Source organism: Tursiops truncatus, chromosome 12 (genome assembly GCF_011762595.2).
Source record: "Tursiops truncatus isolate mTurTru1 chromosome 12, mTurTru1.mat.Y, whole genome shotgun sequence".
Taxonomy (NCBI): Eukaryota; Metazoa; Chordata; class Mammalia; order Artiodactyla; family Delphinidae; genus Tursiops; species Tursiops truncatus.
This window is the reverse complement of record NC_047045.1, coordinates 70,936,420-70,956,992: the sequence shown is the minus strand read 5'-3', so window position 1 is coordinate 70,956,992 and position 20,573 is coordinate 70,936,420. Positions and strand designations below refer to the sequence as shown.

The window sequence follows — 20,573 nt, the reverse complement described above, 5'->3', positions numbered from 1 at the left end:
TAAGGCAATTTATCCTGGTAAAATATGGATGCTGCAAATCATGGCTCAGAGCTAATGTGCCACCATATCATAGAAATGCAGTCACAGTGCTTGGAGGGTCCATGACTCACTCCAGTGGGGAAACTATTGCTTCCTGAGCCATGAATGCTGAGGTTGTGGAACAGAACCGGGGGTGGACAGCAAGGTTCTATCCCAGATGGCATCACTCTGCACCGTCGTAACAACCAGGACTTGAGCTGTGCTCTCCTACCTTGTGAAAGCTGTGGTGGCAGAATGGGGTGTTAGTTAAGGCTCTGAAGTGTCACCCCTTATTGGACTAGCCCCTGTTCACAGCAGGAGTAGGGCTAGTGCTTCCCAAATCATGCAGTTTTATACAGCAGCCAGCAATAGTCCTATATGTTGACCCCAAATGAAATGGACATCAACTGTCCATTTGACCAGCACACTTATTACTGCTCCAGTCTCAATGGTTTTCCTCCAATAAATGTTCTTCCAACAGACTTGCCCTTGTTTCAATAACATTAAGTTCAAGAATTTGATACCTGACCTTCCAGAGATCTGTAAGAATTTTTCATAGTCATCTAATAAAGATACGTTTGTATTCTAAGGTCCTTAAAATGTTGTTTTATATGCTATTTCTTATTTCAAAGTTTTCAGGTACTTCTGCTTTTCCCTTCCCTGTTGATCCTTCACAATTTGGAGTGACTCATCTCTGGATCTTTTCCAGAGCTCAGCTGCTCAACTGAGGATCTACACAATCTATCTTGCTGATGAAAATTCACAGACAATCCCCATAAGATCTGAATTTCTATAAAATATGTAGAATATGACCATTTTATTTTGAACCCAGAGAGTTCAAAAGTCCTTTGCATCTAAAAGTTCATAATCACCTTAGGCATGGTACAAAGAATGCATTCCCTCACATATTGTTATTTGAAATTGTTCAAATAGTAACAGTGTCAGCAATTAGTTATAATTATTGAGCATCTTTTGTAAACAAATTACTGATATGAATCATGCAGTTGGTGACTGCATTTTGTGAACAAAATGTAAATGCTAATAAGTACCATTTCAGAGTGCTTTATGCAAATAAAAACACTAGAGTTCAACCTAGCCATTATGGTAATTTTGTTTGTGTTTTGAAAATTGTATTGCGTTTTCTTTTTTAATATCTTTTTTGAAGTATAATTACTTTACAATGGTGTGTTAGTTTCTGCTGTATAACAGAGTGAATCAGCTATACGTATACCTATATCTCCATATCCCCTCCCTCTGCGTGTATTGTGTTTTAAAAGTACTTTTGTTGAATGAATTACTGTACCAAATAAATGGGTTATATTTAAAATGCAACCTAGACCGGTACCTTCTATAAAGAAGTTTTTAGAAGAAAGACATTTTTAAGTAAGCAAAAGAACCTAAAATAATATAACTGGAAAATGTAGGAACCCCATTCTCAGCTCCAATCTCAGGGACACAACATGTTTAAAAGCTACAGGTAAATGAAGAGTAACCTAGATTTTTACCCAAATATCTTGGGGTGCAGATATTAAGAAGGATTCAATTCTTATAGTAACATCTCTTAAAGATTTATCTTGCCTGTAATCTCCAAATAACAGCTCACAGTTTTGTGGGGGGTTCTCATTTTCTAAACCACTATCTCTAAATGTCTGGTTCCCAATTCTGTTCAAAATCCACTTGCTAGCCTGTTCTATCAGTTTTCCCTTTCTTTCATTATGACTCTTTGGTCATTTCTCTCCTCCCATTTACTCAAATGTGATTCACCAAAGCTCAGGACTAAGGCTTGGAAAGACAAGGTAGGATGGGGGGAGGCATGGCGGACAAAGACAAAATTTATCTTTTGAGTGGAGGCTGTGGAGAAGAGGGAGCACGTGCACACGTTAACAAATCCTATTCCATTATACGATTAAACACCAAAATGAAATCTAGTCATAGTCAAGTCTACTTACAAGTACAGGGCCTTTCCCTGTTTTGTCCTTTTCTTTTGCACCTTTGCCTGCATCCCACTTCTCAGCATTTATGTCTGCCTCGCTCCATTCTGGCCAGATTGGAAACTTCCCCTTCTTCTGTTCACTGGGTTGCACATTACTGCCAAAAGGGAACTGACTAGAGACAGAGCGGGGAGGTGGTTTTCATTCAGATCTCTGAGGTAAAATACTGGATTAATTTCATGATGTAAATTTAATTATCTGGTTAGCAATCATGTTAAACATATTTTTCAATACAGTGGATGGACACCTTCCACATGTTAAGGTTCTAAAGACAGAAATACCCCAGAGATTATTCTGTAAGCAAATTTTGAGCATTAGCCCCTACTTATTAAGGCAGGACATTCATCATAAACACAGAAGATGCCACGAAGGGGAATATTTATATACAAACCATACCCAATGAAAATCCTTTACATGTATAATAGTGATTGCTTTTTGAAGATCAGTGAAAATATAATTTGGATGTTCCCAAATATAAAAGTGCTACATGATCATCATTTTAAAAGAAAATTAAAAAATACAAGTGAGATAAATAAGAAAGGCATACTCACCTCATTCTAGAAACCACACTGTTAAAAATTATCCATCCTCTCAGATCACTGTACAAGGATATACATCTTTCCTCAAAAATGACATCATTCATCATATTCTCTTTTACAGATTGCTTTTTCCCACTTATCAGTACATTGATAGTTGATAGTTCCCATGCCAATAAGTGTTTAAATACTAATTGAATGATTGCATAATCTTCCATTGTATGATATATTGTCTTTCATTTAACTAAGTTTCTATATTTGGAAATTTGAGGGGTTTGATTTAAAAAAATTTTCACAATTATAAACAAGACTGTGATGGCTATCCTTGTTGCCAAATCTTTGCATACATTATTATTTCCTTAGGATAGATTTTAATAAGGAGACTTACTGAATCAAAATATATGCAGGTTTAAAGTCTGTGATATATTTTGAGTAATTTTCTGCAGAAAAGCTGGACTTACTTTATACTCTCACTGTGAGTATATTGGTGTTTTCCTATCTCTAAACCTCTTTTGCTTTTTCTACATTTTTATGAATTGTAAAATCTAAAAAAGGCATCTTCTTAATTATTCAAGTTTTTAGCTACTTGTGAGGCTGGAAGCCTGCTCTAGACCCCGGGATAAGCAGTGAACAAACCAGACTAAAATCTCTACCCTTATTGAGTTCATACTCTAGCAGTGGAGACACAAAATAAACAGCATAAATTGAGTAAAATAAATGGTATATTATAAAGTGAAAAATGCTAAAGGGAAATATAAAAGAGGAAAGGGGACCTGAAGAGTTAAGTTGCACAATTTTTAATACAGTAGTTAATGGAAAGTGTCTATAATAGGGTTCTATTTAAGTAAATAGTGAAAGAAAATAAAGGATCAAGCTATGTGGATACATGTGGGAAGAATGTTCCACAAACAAGGAATAGTATTCCAGATGCAAAGAGCATCCTAACTTATTTGAAGAATAATAATGAGATCAGTGAGGCTGAAGAGGGGGTTAAAAAGAGATGATTTCAGAGAGGTAACAGGAGGGGAAAAGATAATAAAGGTGATCTGAAAAAGGGAAGCACATGGGTCTTTAGTCTGAGTAAGACAGGAAACCAAAGGAGGGTTTTGAGCAGGGATATAACATGACATAACTGAAATTTTATAATCACTTTTGTTGCTATGGTCAGAAAAGACAAGGGCGACAACTCAGAAGGCATTGATACAATAGGTGAGAGCTGGCGGTGGTTTGGACCAGGTTGGTAACAGTAGAGGAGGCAAGAAATAGTCCCTTGTGTATATTTTAAAGGCAGAACAAGTAGATATTGAGTTGATATTGCCTGAAAGACAGAAGATTATGGCATGGGACAAAACTGAGGTAGGCAATAAAGCAACATTTCACTTTTGAATGAGTTGCTTTAGATGTTTATCATACATTCATGGAGATATTAAATAGGTAGTTAGATATAGAATTCTGACGTTTGGAAGAAAGAAATAGACTGAAAGTGAAAATTTGAGAGTCGTTAGCATTTCAATGATATCTAAACTCTTAAGATTTGGTGAAATCACCAAGAAAATGATCATACATAAAGAAGAGGCAGTCCCACGGGTGCTATTCAAAATGCCTAACAACGGGGAAGGAATAAGCATTGACTGGTCTAAATAGATGCTGTCCATGATCCTGGATCAGGGTCTTCAAAGCCACCAGCTCCACCAGACATTTATTCTTTACTAAGTAGTAGGGTCGGGGATGTAAGGTCCTCAGGGTGGGTCAGGGACCCAGGGCAAGAATCAGAAAAGACTGGGGATCAGGGTTATTGGTGAGGTTATTGTTAAGGCTACTCACAAATCAATATAAAAACATTTCAATATTCTATTAATCAGTACAGCTACATATCTGCCCTAGTACTCCATATTAAAAGAGAAGAAAAAACCCAAAAAACTGAGAAAAGCAGTCAGTGAGTGTGGTAGATAGAATAATGGTCCCTCAAATATGTCCATATGTCCATATCCTTATCCCCAGAACCAGTGGATATGTTACCTTCCATGGTAAAAGAGAGTTTGTAGATATCCTTAAGTTAAGTACCTTGAGGTGGGGAGATTATCCCAGATTATCTGGGTAGGTTCAGTGGAATCATAAGGGTCCTCAAAACTGGAAGAAGGAGACAGAAGATGTCTGAGGGAGATGTGACTCCTGAAGACTAGACAGAAAAATGCAAAACTTCTGATTCTGAAGACAGAGGAAGGAGACCACAAGCTGAGGAAGGTGGGCAGCTTCAAGAGGTTGGAAAGGGCAAAGAAATGGGATTCTCTCCTTGAACCTCCAGAAAGGAATGCAGCCCTGCTGACACTTGTTAGCTCAGTGAGACCCACTTTGGATTTCTGACCTCCAGACTTGCAAAATAATACACTTGTACTGTTTTAAATAACTGAGTTTGTGGTGTTTTCTTACAGCAGCAATAAGAAACAGTGAGGTAGGAAAAACACAGTAGAGGGTGACGCCCTGGAAGCCAAGTAAAGCGAGTTTTTAAAAAATGAGAGAATGAGCAACAGATCCAAATGCTCCTAACAGATCAAACAAGATGAATTATTAACAAATAAATATTGAACTTAGCAACAAGAAGGTTAAGGTCTCTGCAAATTTCATCTTCTAAGGTCAAGTTTGGGAGGGACTTTCCTGAACACCCTACCTAATATAGCAACCCTCACCTCTGTGCATCTTTTCATCTTTAATAGCACTTGACAATTCTCTCACTAATCATTTATGTGCTTATTGTATGTTTCCAAACATAGGGTTTGTAAGTTCTCCAGTGACAGGAACACTGGGTTTTTCTTCACTCCCTCTATCTCCACCAACTAGAACAGTGCCTGGACAACATGGGCAATCTATATATTTCTCTGTCATCTACCTATTTACATGAAATAGAAGAATATATGTCTTTATATTTCTACAATTTCTAATTAGAACTGTTTCAAATTTTTATATTTAGGTAGAGATTGACCAGATGTTCACCAGTCCTGTTTTCCATTTCCTATGTTTCCCATACTCCTTTGCAGGTTGGCTGGTATTTTGTGATGGTGTTTTGGAAAATAGCATGTGGGGAGTGTGTTGTATCCCACCTTTATGCTCCTAAAACATTTCCTGAGATACTTCTTACTCTCTTCCTGCTTGATGTATGGCTCAGTCCTTATGAGAAGACTTAGAAAATGGTAATACCACAAGATGGAAGGTGCCAAGCATCCTTATGTAGCACATGCAAAGGCACCACTAAACTCCTGATCACACTCTGGTATGAATGAGAAATATCTTTTGTTGTGTAAGGTCACTGAGATTTGGGGATTGTTTGATACTGAAGCTAGCATTGAGTACTTCCTATTTGCTACTTTGTTATTGCAGCTAGCATTGATTACTAACATTGACTAACATAGAGTGTAATTCTTTTCTTAGGGTTTGGATTTCTTCCTTTATATCTCTAATTATTATAAACATATACATGGTAAATTACATAAAGATCATTTTTCTATTATCAAATTTGTGACACCTGATTCTCTTGTTTGTTGTAACTTCTGCCTATCTTTTCTATATTCTTGTGTTTTAGGACACATTTATAATGAATTTATCCTCATTAGGATAAGGGTTTTCTTTCCCTCCAATCCCCTTCCTCCAAGACAATCCTGTGTTGAAAGAATGTTCTTTGCATGCAGTATTGAGTTTTCTTCTTTCACAGACCCCAAATGAATAAGCCATCCAGAAACTTACAGGTACTTTAAAATCAGACGTCAAACTAATGTAAGTCTCAGTCCAAGGGTTTCCATTTCTCAAGGGAAAAATCTTTTTTTTTCAGCCAGACACCAGCCAGAGAAACGCTAGCTTTCTTATCAATCTCTCTGTGCTTGGGTGGATTTTTCTCATTCACCTTTTTACCGAGAATTAAACTCGTGAAAAGCCATGCCTTCATCTAATGTGGGAGCAATCCATTTACTCATTTGGGCTCAAGATCTTGCCTTATATGTGATAAAACAAGAGTCCACTTTCATCAACTGATAAGGCAATGCAGCAGCTTCACCTCAGAGCCATGCCATTCTGACTTTCAGTTCCATCCTTATTTCTGGATCCTGAACATTTTTATTTCTTTATGTAGGTGTTTCTAGGTATTATTGTTATTTTTAAAAATTGTGATCCACCATCTTGCTGGAAAAGAAAGTCTGATAATATATACATCGTAAAGGGGTGGTCCTAAGTAACATGTAAGCGAAGGAAGACTAGAACAGTTTTCAGGGAAAAAGGGCAATTTTTCATAGTATTAATTTTAAAAATCAAGGCATAACTTAGTGTATTATAGTACCTCTGTTTTATTGAGTGTTGGTACAACCTTACAGATAAAAAGAAATTAGTGATTTTGTATCCATCAAAACCATGATAAAATTACCTCATTCAGGAAGCTCAAAAATCTTAAAGGCTGTTTTGTAAAAGGAAGATTTAATTTCTTAAAAAATAAGGGCTCTGTTGAGACTGTTTTGCTTTCCTCTTCATTCTGTCAAGTGTAAGTATATTCTGACTCCCTCAAACTGTTAAGCCTTATTACTAATTGGTCTACTTTCCTTGTAACATGTCAAATTTGTTTCCATCTATACTGAAGATCACTTAAAAAGAATCTCATTAGAGGTATCTTACACCAGCTCAGTAGCTCCCCTATTGTGCTACACACACAGTACAAGCAAGAGTCAAATACAGTCCAATGTCAAATATACTGTAAACTTCAAATGACCATGTACAACTGCTGCTTTTGAAGCTCTCAGCACAGTATCTCTTTGAATTTCATTGCCAGAATGTACCTACTCTTCTAGCATAGTCAGGATCCTTTAAAATATTCATATCACATTATTCCTGATTTCATCAATTCTGAAAACAAGATGATCTTTAAACACAAAGGTAACCCAGGACTTTTGAAGATTTAGGAACTGGTAATATTGGGAAATAAATGCTGAACATTTAGAAAATTCAAACATGCAAAGAAATCAAACCATCCCCTGAAAAAACTCAGGAGTATACAGAGTTACTCTATTTGTATAGCAATATACCCAAGTACTAGTAAATGATTTAATTCATTAAAATTACAAGTTGTATAAAAGATTTTGAAGATAAGTATATTCTCTGCTACATGGCTAAATGCTCTCTTCCACATAGTAGGTCTAAATATGCTATTGAGATAAGTGAAGTGTCGCTGATGCATTTAGGAGAGGCTAGCAATTTATAAACAAAACATATTTGTGGAAAGTTATTTCAAAAAAATTTAATAAAATCAGTGAGGAATGTTGAAAATATAAAATATGTATATTCCAAATGCCAAATTATATTCCAGAGGAAACCGATGTTTAGAGGGAAGAAAAATTCCAGAAAGCCAGGCAAGGGGCTGATTTCCAGAGTAGAAATATAAAATATAAAGGTACTCCAGGGGAAAAGAGAGGAAGCGTAAAAGAAGCAAATTTATAACAGCGGGCAAAGTCAAACAGAATAGTCTGACGTGAAAATGATGCATAATGTAAGCAACAGATACACAGGTGTTAAAATAATTATATATATACACTTTTCATTACTAAAACGAATTGATCATGATTGGAAGCCACTGAAAAATGTAAGTGGGTGGTTACCAAAGGCAGGAGGTGAGGGCTGGGCAAAATGGGTGACAATGGTCAAAAGGTACCAACTTCCAGTTAAAAAATAAATGTCACGAGGATGTAAAATACAGCATAGTGACTGTAGTTAATAATACACTTGTATCTTTGAAAGTTGTTAAAAGAGTAAAGTTGCTAAAATTCACATCACAAAGAAAAAAATGTGCAACTACATATGGTGACAGATGTTAACTAGACTTATTGTGGTGATCGTTCAAAACATATACAAATATCAAATCATAATGGTACATTCCTGAAACAATATGTCAATTATATCTCAGTTTAAAAAAGTCAATAGACTAAACCTGTAGTGGTGGATTGGGGGCTGGAATAGTGTAACCCACAAGCAGGTACTGGGAATTGGAATTGAGCAAGCTTAAAAGTCTATTTTGGAAAAGAAGCTGAATTCACCCTGCAAATGTCAGGAGACCAGAAATAGGCTTTATGAGTGAGCAAGTGGCTAGAGTATTCATGAACTCCTAGCACTGAACTAAGGCTGGAATAACTCCCCTTATAGTTTATGGTGTCAGAGGCAATATGCCACTTTCCTATGATTCCATGAGGAAATCGGCTGGCCAAATGGGAAAAAATGGGGATGGGGGTGGCCCTCTACCACCATGGATGTGGTATCAGGGATAGCACTTCCTGCATGGGAGAAAAGCCTCCAACCTCCCCATGTTAAGACTTGAGTGGAAGCAGGGGTGATATAAAAATGCACCCACCAATCAGAAAGGACTTTGCTCTTGTATTGGAACAGAGTGCTAGACGCCTGAGCTGGTTTTTAACCATTTAGTAACTGAATTGTGGATAGGTCCTGGGGTTCTCAAAAAGGAGTCAGCGTTCAATGGGAGAGAAATATTCTTCAGGGAGTTCGGAAAAGCAGCTACTTGCCAACTGATAGGAAGTATTTCAATAATGTAACAACTATCCTGTCCTTTTCACTAGAGCATCCCTACTGGATGTCAGAATGGGTAGGGAGGGAATCATCCTAAAAGCCATCCAAACCTCATGGCAGAAAATGGCATGCATGAGTTTAAAATATGAACTAAAGAACTAACATTACAAAGCAAAAAAAGAAACTTAAAACTGAAAGGACAGTCAGTAAATATAGCAAAAGAAAGAAATCACACCCAAGGAAAGAGAAATAATGTAGCAAACTTAAAAGGTGTTTAAAATGAGTATATTTAGAATTACCAAAAAGATAAAGGAATAAAATTTCTTCTTTGCAATGAGAACAGGAAGATGTCAAACAAGAAAACAAAAAAATAAGACCAATATAAAAAAGAGACATTGGAAAATTTTAGTAATGGAAACTTCAAATGTTGAAAGAGTAGACTGAATAAACCTGAAGAGGACTAATGATTTAGAAGGTAGAATTTTAAAAATCAATAATTTTTAAATAATAATAAAATAATAAAAACCTATAAGTTTTAGGATGTGTTTTTCTATTTCTGTAAAAAATTCATTGAGATTTTGATAAAGATTGCATTGAATCTGTAGACTGCTTTGGGTAGTAATGACATTAAAATGGTCTTCCAATCCATGAACATGGGATGTGTTTCCATTTATGTCTTTAATTTCTTTCAGCAATGTTTTGTAGTTTTCACTTTACAAGTCTTTCACCTCCTTGATTAAGTTAGTTCATAAGTATTTTATTTTTCTTGATGCTAATGTAAATGGAATTGTTTTTGTAATTTACTTTTCAGATTGTTCATTGTTTGTGTATAGAAATACAATTGATTTTTTGTGTGTTGACTTTGTATCCTGCTTTGATGAATTCATTTATTAGTTCTAACAGTTTTTTACAGAATATTTAGATTTTTGGAGTTTCTTTTTCTTTAAAACATGTAAAATACAGTCCATGCATCTGCCATTTTAAAAAGTCTCTCATCCTGTAGCAGATAAAACCAAATATGCTTTGGCGATCAACGTTCAAGAAATGTTTCAAAATGCTTTACAGTGTAAAGATAATAAGAAATTTAGCAAAATTTCAACAAACCTGTATAAAAAACAGATACAGATAACACTTTATTTCAAGGTGACATGCTGTAATTTAAAGAGTAAGTTATAATTATCTGTGTTTCTTTGTAAAACGTCTTTAACAATACAAGGGCTTAGCAGATCCAGGCCTCAGGGCTACACATGCAAAAAAAATTGTTAGTTAAAAATCACCAAAATGTGCTATTTTTAAGTGTGTACCTGTGTTTTTTTTTTAAGTACAGGATAATAGAAGTATTAAATATCAGCAGGAATAGTATTTGAGGACTCTGTAAAAGTGTGTAGAGTTCATGGAGCCAGTGTCCGGGAAGAGTCATACATTTCTGATGAACATTTTGGCTTCATCCCTTTGCCATTGTAATAGCCCACGACTTGGTTTGGGACTTCAGCCAACACGCTCTTTGCCAGGGCAGCTGGAGATGTGTGTTTGAAGTTCCTGAAGGGCACGAACTGGACGATGTCACGAAGGACGGGCTCTCCCTTGGGTGACCTCAGAATCCCGTCGTCTCTGTCCAGCATCTGCATGTCGCTGAAGTCTGCATTGCCCACTCCCACGATGATGACCGACATGGAGAGGTGGGAGGCGTGGACAATGTCCTCCCGCGTGTCGGCCATGTCTGTGATGACCCCGTCGGTCGGGATCAGCAGGATGAAGTATTGTGATGCCTCCTTGGTGCTGGTCTCCTCTGATGCTGACTTGGCGACCTTCTGCATGATGGGAGCACTGTTGGTGGGGCCCTAGAGCTAGAGTTTGGGAAGGCAGCTCTGGTAGGCTTCCACAACTCCTTGAATCCCTGCCCATTCTGGGTTGTCTTCATTAAAGTTGATTGCGAAGTCATGAGATACCCTGTACTCTGGCAGTATCCTGGCACCAAACCCAAAGGCTGGGAACATTTTGTTGCTATCATAGTCTTGGCAAATCTCTCCCACAGCCTCCAAGGCCTTCAGGTACTCATTGGGCTGGCAGGGGTGGATGTAGGGCAGGGAACAGCTGTTCCTGGGGTACCCATTCGAGGCTGTGAAATCTATAGCTACTGTAAACTGGATTAGGCAGCCACCCATGATGTAGTCCAAGAAAGAATGCATCTTGTGGGTCTTGCACTGATTCAAAATCACAATGCCTGAGTTCTTATAATTCTTCTTCTTGGCTTTGTACTTGGGGTTGATGCACTCCTACTGCACCTGTTTTCCTTCCATCACTCTTCTCATCTACTTGAATGTTGAGGTGAATTCTCCAATGAAGTCATGTCTGCCATGGGAGTCCCAGTCCCATACTATGCATGTCAGTCGGCGGTCGGGATCTCCACTGCATGGACAATTTACTGATACTTTGAATGATTTCCAGGCTGGGCTTAAGTTATTCATCACAACCTCAGTTCGGTGCACAAGCTGTGGAGTTGAATCATCATTCATTCGAAAATTTTCCAGAAATGGGTCAGACTTACTGAAAAAATCCTGGTCATCCAATTTCCGTGAGTTGAAGGCAAGTTCAATGTAGTCATGATTACCAGATAATTCCTCAGCAATCATCATGATGGAGGATTTCCCTGCCATGTTCCCGTGCTTCAACAAGCATTTGGACAGCTTTCTCTGGGAAACAATCTGGCCAAGGGTGCATTCCATGCCACCCAGGAAGTCAGCCTTCTTCGGCCCATCGTGGTTGCTGCTGATGTCGTGGACCTCAGACCACAGGTGCTGCACCTCCTCAAAATAAACGTCCACCATAAACAGTTTTGAATACACTGGGTTGATGCAGGTGCGAATCACCTCTGTTCTGTCAACCTCGAACCACTGCCCATGGGACTGCATCTTGAGGATGACACAGGCGTCTGGTTTGGAAAGGGCATCTCTGTCGGAAGTGCCTTTGCGTGCCACATGCAGCTCAACTTTGGTGGCTGTTAAAGATTCCCAGTGTATTGGCAGCTGACTCATAAATGTTGCTCATCTTCTTCATTCTGGCGCAGGGACCTGAGGGCAGACTGGCCTTCAGCCGGCGGGGTCCAACCAGAACGACGCGGTGGTGGGCAGGCCCGCGGTCGGCCTAGGGGGTCGTGCCGCCCTCTTCTTGGGCTCCGGGGGCAGCTCAGCGACCGCGGAGGGGAGAGACGCTGTGCGGGGACACGGACCCCAACCCGGGCGGCGAGGGCAGGGCCGCTTGGCCCTCAGTCACTTGGGGAGAGACGTGGGGATGCCGGAGAGAGGGGCGGAGCGGGAGGGAGGAAGCGGATCGCTACCCAGGCAGCCGGGGACCGCGGCTTCGCTGAGAGCTTCCACCGTCTGTCGAAACCCACGCGCCCTGCCGCCCGCGCGCTGCCGGCTCCAATACTTAGATTTTTCTACATATAAAATCATATCATCTGCAAACAGATACTTTTACTCCTTCCTTCAAAATTTGTATGCCTTTTATCTCTGTTTCTTCCCTAGTTGCTCTGGCTAGATTTCCCAGTACTGTGTTGAATAGAAATAATAAAAGCGAGCATTCTTGTTTTGTTTCTAATCTTAGAACAAATACTTTGTCTTTCACCATTGAGTATGATATTCTCTGTGGGTTTTTTTTTTTTTTTTTTTTTTTTTCGGTACGCGGGCCTCTCACTGTTGTGGCCTCTCCCGTTGCGGAGCACAGGCTCCGGACGTGCAGGCTCAACAGCCATGGCTCATGGGCCCAGCCACTCCACGGCATGTGGGTTTTTCCCGGACCAGGGCATGAACCCGTGTCCCCTGCATCGGCAGCCAGACTCTCAACCACTGCACCACCAGGGAAGCCCCTCTGTGGATTTTTCATATATGGCTTTATTATGTTGAGGTAGTTTCCTTCTATCCCTGTTTGTTGAGTATTTTTTTTTATCATGAAAGGATGTTAAATTTTGTCAAAATCTTTTTCTGTATCAGTTGAGATAATTATGTGGTTTTTTTCCTTCATTCTGTTTATATGGTGTATTACATTTATTGATTTTTACGGATTGAGCCATCCTTGATTTCCAGGAATAAATCCCACTTGGCCATAGTGTATAATTGTTTTACTATGTAGCTGAATTTTGTTTGATACGATTTTGTTGATGATTTTGTATCAGCGTTTTTAAGAGATATTGATCTGTAGTTTTCTTTTCTTGTAGTAATTTTATCTGGCTTTAGAATCAGGGTAATGCTGGCCTCATAGAGTGAGCTAGAAAATATTCCCTCCTCTTCAATTTTTGGTAAAAGTTTGAGAAGTATTGGTATTAGCTCTTTAAATGTTTGATAGAATTCACCAATGCAGCCATCAGGTCCAGACATTTTTTGTTGTTGAGAGATACTTGATTACTGATTCAATTTCCTTACTAGTTATAGCCTATTCAGATTTTCTATTTCTTCGTGACTTAGTCTAGTAAATTTTGTGTTTCTAGAAATTTGTCCACTTCATCTAAATTATCTAATTTGTTGGCATACACTTGTTCATAGAACTCTTATAATTCTTTTTATTTGTGTAGAATTGGTCATAATGTCCCCATTTTCATTTCTGATTTTAAGTCTTCTCTCTTTTGTTTCTTAGTCCATGTAGCTAAAGGTTTGTCAATTTTGTTGACCTCTTCAAAGAACCAACTTTTGAGTTTTTATTTTATCTATTATTTTTCTATTCTCTGTTATGTTTATCTTGGCTGTAATCTTTATTATTTCTTTTTTTCTGCTAGCTTTGGCTTTTCAAGCTGATAAAAATAGGACTAGTCCTGGCCCTATGTAAGTCTTCCAATTCTTTTGGGTACTTTTTTCTTTGGTCTTATAAATCTCATGCACATGAGATTTTAAAAAATGATTGAAATACCTTAAATGAAAACTAAAATGTCTGACAAAAAATACATAAGAAGGGTTTTAGTGGTAAATTAGAGATTGAATAAGATTAGTGAACTTGAAGAGACAGCAATAGAAGTGATCCAAAATGAAACACACACACACACACACAAATGGAAAATGAGCAAGGTATCAGTGAACTCTGGGAAAACTTTTAACAGTCTAATAATTATTGTTCTTATTAAAGGAAGGATGGGAGACAGGAAAAAATATTTGAAGAAGCTATGATCAAAATTTTTAAATTTTTGATGCAAACTATAAACCCACAAATTCAAGAATTTCAATTAACCCTAAACTCAAGAAACATAAAGAAAATCATGCCAAGGTACAACATAAGCAAATGGCTCAAAAGTAGTGGTAATAAAAGAAACCTTAAGAGCCAGAGGAAAAAAAAGACATATTACATGCAGAGGAACAAAGAAAAGGAAACCAGCAAATTTCTCATTTAAAAACAATGTAAGTGAATAGGCAACATCTTTAAAAGACTAAAAAAAAAAAAATCTGCCAAGTTAGAATTCTACACCTAGTGAAAATATTCTTTTAAATGAAAGTGATATAAACACTATTTTTTTCTGACATAAAAAAACTAAAAGCATTCATCAGCAGAAAAATTCACCACAATAAAAAATAAAAGAAGGCCTTTAAGCAGAAGAAAAATGATACTAGATAGAAATATGGATCTATACAAAGAAAAAAGAAAATCAGTAGTAGTGACTACATGGCTAAATATACAAGTTATCCTACTATTTAAATATTTTTGTAATGAAATTACTTACACAAATAATGCAGTATAAGGTTTATAACATATATAAAAGTGAAATGTATGAAAACAAAGGCTTAAAGTTTGGAGGTGAATGCATACATTATTACAATTTTTTATATTAAATGTGACTTGATTGATACAATATCAAAAGAAGGTAGAGGATAAGTTAAAAATGTGTACTATAAACAGTAAAGAGTTTATAGTGACCACCAAAAGAAGCCAACAAAGGAGATAAATAGAAATTTTAAAAATATCCAAAATATTGTGGAAGAAGAAAAAAAAGGAACACAAAGGATAGAGCAAAGAGAAAACAAATAGCAAGATAACAGATTTCAATTTAGCAATATTAGTAATCACATTAAATGTGAGTAGTCTAAATACCCGAATTAAAAGGGACAGGTTGTAAGATTAGATAAAAAGCAAATCCAACTATATGCTATCTATAAGAAATATTTTATATATATAAACAAATAATAAAAAGATGTAAAAATGTTTATCATGTTAACATTAACAAAAACAAATGTTTTGAAAAGTAGATTCCAGAACAAACAATACTATCAGGGATTAAAATTTTAAATTTCATAATGATAAAAAAGAAAATCCATTGAGATGAAATAACAATTCTAAACTTCTGTTAATACATGAATCAAAAACAGACCTATAAGAATCAATAGGTAAATTCATAAATATAATAGAAGATACAGATAGCATTCATAATACCTGATAGAACAAGCTGACCAAAAATAAGTCAGCTTGTAGAATCAATCAGGGCTGTAGAAGATATAAAATATTGAATACTGTCCATCAAAATTGCTTTAATTGACATTTACAGAACACTTCATCACAACAGATGAACATTCTTTTTTTTTTCTTTTAACATCTTTATTGGAGTATAAGTGCTTTACAATGCTGTGTTTGGTTGTGCTGTATAACAAAGTGAATCAGCTATATGTATACATATATCCCCATATCCCCTCCCTATTGTGTCTCCCTCCCACCCTCCATATCCCAACCTTCTAGGTGGTAACAAAGCACCAAGCTGATCTTGTGCTATGCAGCTGCTTCTCACTAGCTATCTATTTTATATTTGGTAGTGTATATATGTCAATGCCACTCTCTCACTTCATCCCAGCTTACCCATCCCACTTCCCGTGTCCACAGGTCCATTCTCTACATCTGCCTCTTTATTCCTGTGCTGGCTCTACGTTTTTCAGAACTATTTTTTTTTCTTTTTTTAGATTCCATATATATGTATTAGCATACAGTATTTGTTTTTCTCTTTCTGACTTACTTCACTCTGTATGAGATTCAAGGTCCATCGACCTCACGACAAATAACTCAATTTTGTTTCTTTTTATGGCTGAGTAATATTCCACTGTAGATATGTGCCACATCTTCTTTATCCATTCATCTGTCGATGGACACTTAGCTTGCTTCCATGTCCTGACTATTGTAAATAGTGCTGCAATGAACACTGAGGTACATGACTCTTTTTGAATTATGGTATATGCCCAGTAGTGGGATTGCTGGGTCATATGGTAGTTCTATTTTTAGTTTTTTAAGGAACCTCCATACTGTTCTCCATAGTGGCTGTATCAATTTACATTCCCATCAACAGGGCAAGAGGGTTCCCTTTTCTCCACACTCTCTCCAGCAATAATTGTTTCTAAATTTTTTGATGATGGCCATTCTTACTGGTGTGAGGTGATACATCATAGTAGTTTTGATTTGCATAAAATGACTGCATTTGATTTGCAATCATTCTCTAATGATTAGTGATGTTGAGCATCCTTTCATGTGTTTGTTGGCAATCTGTATATCTTCTTTGGAGAAATATCTATTTAGGTCTTCTGCCCATTTTTGGATTGGGTTGTTTGTTTTTCTGATATTGAGCTGCATGAGCTGTTTATATACTTTGGAATTAATCCTTTGTCATTTGCTTCACTGACAAATATTTTCTCCCATTCTGAGGGTTGTATTTTGTCTTCTTTATGGTTTCCTTTGCTGTGCAAAAGATTTTAAGTTTCACTAGGTCCCATTTGTTTATTTTAGTTTTTATTTCCATTTCGCTAGGAGGTGGGTCAAAAAGGATCTTGCTGTGATAGAGTGTTCTGCCTAGGCTTTCCTCTAAGAGTTCTATAGTGACTGGCTTTACATTTAGCTCCTTAATCCATTTTGAGTTTATTTTTGTGTATGGTGTTAGGAAGTGTTCTAATATCATTCTTTTACATGTAGCTGTCCAGTCTTCCCAGCACCAATTATTGAAGAAGCTTTCTTTTTCCATTGTATATTCTTGCCTCCTTTATCAAAGATAAGGTGACCATATGTGCGTGGGTTTATCTCTGGGCTTCCTATCCTGTTCCATTGATCTATCTTCCTGTTTTTGTGCCAGTACCATACTGTCTTGATTACTGTAGCTTTGTAGTATAGTCTGAAGTCAGGGAGTCTGATTCCTCCAACTCCGTTTTTCTTTCTCAAGATTGCTTTGACTATTCGCGGTCTTGTATTTCCATAGAAATTGTGAATTTTTTTGTTCTAGTTCTGTGAAAAATGCATTGGTAGTTTGATACGGATTGCATTGAATCTGTAGATTGCTTTGGGTAGTAGAGTCATTTTCGCAACATTGATTCTTCCAATCCAAGAATATGGTATATCTCTCCATCTGTTTGTATCAGCTTTAATTTCTTTCATCAGTGTCTTATAGTTTTCTGCATACAGGTCTTTTGTCTCCTTAGGTAGGTTTATTCCTAGGTATTTTATCCTTTTTGTTACAATGGTAACTGGGAGTGTATCCTTAATTTCTCTTTCAGATTTTTCATCATTGGTGTATAGGAATGCCAGAGATTTCTGTGCATTAATTTTGTATCCTGCTACTTTACCAAATACATTGATTAGCTCTAGTAGTTTTCTGGTAGCATCTTTAGAACTCTCTATGTATAGTATCATGTCATCTGCAAATAGTGACAGCTTTACTACTTCTTTTCCGATTTGGATTCCTTTTATTTCTTTTTCTTCTCTGATAGCTGTGCCTAAAACTTCCAAAACTATGTTGAATAATAGTGGTGAGAGTGGGCAACCTTGTCTTGTTCCTGATCTTAGTGGAAATGGTTTCAGTTTATCACCATTGAGAATGACGCTGGCTGTGAGCTTGTCATATATGGCCTTTATTATGTTGAGGTTAAGTTCCTGCTATGCCTAATTTCTGGAGGGTTTTTATCATAAATGGGTGTTGAATTTTGTCAAAAGCTTTCCTGCATCTATTGAGGTTATCATATGGTTTTTATCCTTCCACTTGTTAATATGGTGTATCACATTGATTGATTTGTGTATATTGAAGAATCCTTGCATTCCTGGGATAAACCCCAGTTGATCACAGTGTCTGATCCTTTTAATGTCCTGTTGGATTTTGTTTGCTAGTATTTTGTTGTAGATTTTTGCATCTATATTCATCAGTGATATTGGCATGTGGTTTTCTTTTTTTGTGACATCTTTGTCTGGTTTTGGTATCAGGGTAATGGTGGCCTCGTAGAATGAGTTTGGGAGTGTCCTCCCTCTGCTATATTTTGGAAGACTTTGAGAAGGATAAGTGTTAACTCTTCTCTAAATGTTTGATAGAGTTCACCTGTGAAGCCATCTGGTCCTGGGTTTCTGTTGGAAGATTTTTAATCACAGTTTCAATTTCAGTGCTTGTAATTGGTCTGTTTATATTTTCTATTTCTTCCTGGTTCAGTCTCAGAAGGTTGTGCTTTTCTAAGAATTTGTCCATTTCTTCCAGGTTGTCCATTGTATTGGCTTATAGCTGCTTGTAGTAATCTCTCATGACTCTTTGTATTTCTGCAGTGTCAGTTATTACTTCTCTGTTTTCATTTCTAATTCTGCTGATTTGTCTTCTCCCTTTTTTCTTGATGAGTCTGGCTAATGGTTTATCAATTGTGTTTATCTTCTCAAAGAAACAGCTTTTAGTTTTACTGATCTTTGCTATCATTTCCTTCATTTCATTTTCATTTATTTCTGATCTGATCTTTATGATTTCTTTCCTTCTGCTAACTTTGGGGTTTTTTTTTTGTTCTTCTTTCTCTAATTGCTTTAGGTATAAGGTTAGGTTGTTTATTTGAGATGTTTCTTGTTGCTTGAGGTAAGATTGAATTGCTATAAACTTCCCTCTCAGAACTGCTTTTGCTGTGTCCCACAGGTTTTGGGTCTCTGTGTTTTCATTGTCATTTGTTTCTAGGTATTTTCTGATTTCCTCTTTGATTTCTTCAGTGATCTCTTGCTTATTTAGTAGTGTATTGTTTAACCACCATGTGTTTGTATTTTTCACAGATTTTTTTCCTGTAATTGATATCTAGTCTCATAGCGTTGTGGTCAGAAAAAATACTTGATACGATTTCAATTTTCTTAAGTTTACCAAGACTTGACTTGTGACCCAAAATATGATCTATCCTGGAGAATGTTCCATGACCACTTGAGAAGAAACTGTATTCCATTGTTTTTGGATGGAATGTCCTATAAATATCAATTAAGTCTATCTTGTTTAATGTGTCATTTAAAGCTTGTGTTTTCTTTTTTATTGGTGAAAGTGGGGTGTTAAAGCCCCCTACTGTGATTGTGTTACTGTTGATTTCCCCTTTTATGGTTGTTAGCATTTGCCTTATGTATTGAGGTGCTCCTATGTTGGGTGCATAAATATTTACAATGGTTCTATCTTCTCCTTGGATTTATCCCTTGATCATTATGTAGTGTCCTTCTTTGTCTCTTGTAATTGTCTTTATTTTAAAGTCTATTTTATCTGATATGAGAATTGCTACTCCAGCTTTCTTTTGGTTTCCATTTGCATGGAATATCTTTTTCCATCCCCTCACTTTCAGTCTGTATGTGTCCCTAGGTCCGAAGTGGGTCTCTTGTAGGCAGCATATATACTGGTCTTGTTTTTGTATCCATTCAGCCAGTCTATGTCTTTTGGTTGAAGCATTTAATCCATTTACATTTAAGGTAATTATTATATGTATGTTCCTAGTACCATTTTCTTAATTGTTTTGGGTTTGTTATTGTAGGTCTTTTCCTTCTCTTGTGTTTCTTGCCTAGAGAAGTTCCTTTAGCATTTGTTGTAAAGCTGGTTTGGTGGTGCTGAACTCTCTCAGCTTTTGCTTGTCTGTAAAGGTTTTAATTTCTCCATCAAATCTGAATGCGATCCTTGCTGGGTAGAGTAATCTTGGTTGTAGGTTTTTCTCCTTCATCACTTTAAATATGGCCTGCCAGTCCCTACTGGCTTGCAGAGTTTCTGCTGAAAGATCAGCTGTTAACCTTATGGGATTTCCTTGTATGTTATTTGTTGCTTTTCCCTTGCTGCTGTTAATATTTTTTCTTTGTATTTAATTTTTGATAGTTTGATTAATATATGTCTTGGTGTGTTTCTCCTTGGATTTATCCTGTATGGGACTCTCTGCACTTCCTAGATTTGATTGACTATTTCCTTTCCCATATTATGGACGTTTTCAACTATAATCTCTTCAAATATTTTCTCAGTCTCTTTCTTTTTCTCTTCTTCTTTTGGGACCCCTATAATTAGAATGTTGGTGCGTTTAATGTTGTCCCAGACACATCTCTGAGACTGTCCTCAATTCTTTTCATTCTTTTTTCTTTATTCTGCTCTGCTGTAGTTATTTTCACTATTTTATGTTCCAGGTCAGGTATCCATTCTTCTGCCTCTATTATTCTGCTATTGATTCCTTTCAGAGAATTTTTAATTTCATTTATTGTTTTGTTCATCATTATTTGTTTGCTCTTC

The 20,573-nt window shown here is 36.8% G+C and overlaps 1 protein-coding gene and 1 pseudogene across 1 annotated transcript in view; both read right to left on the bottom strand.

Annotated features, from left to right (window-relative positions):
- Positions 1 to 20,573, bottom strand: part of ADGB (androglobin) — a 188,165-nt gene that overhangs the window by 136,917 nt on the left and 30,675 nt on the right. Inside the window, exon 3 of the mRNA XM_073789314.1 lies at positions 1,968 to 2,124. Coding sequence (XP_073645415.1) covers positions 1,968 to 2,124 — 157 coding nt within the window. The remainder of the gene's footprint in view (positions 1 to 1,967; positions 2,125 to 20,573) is intronic.
- On the bottom strand, positions 10,036 to 14,778 carry LOC101323840 (copine-4 pseudogene; annotated as a pseudogene).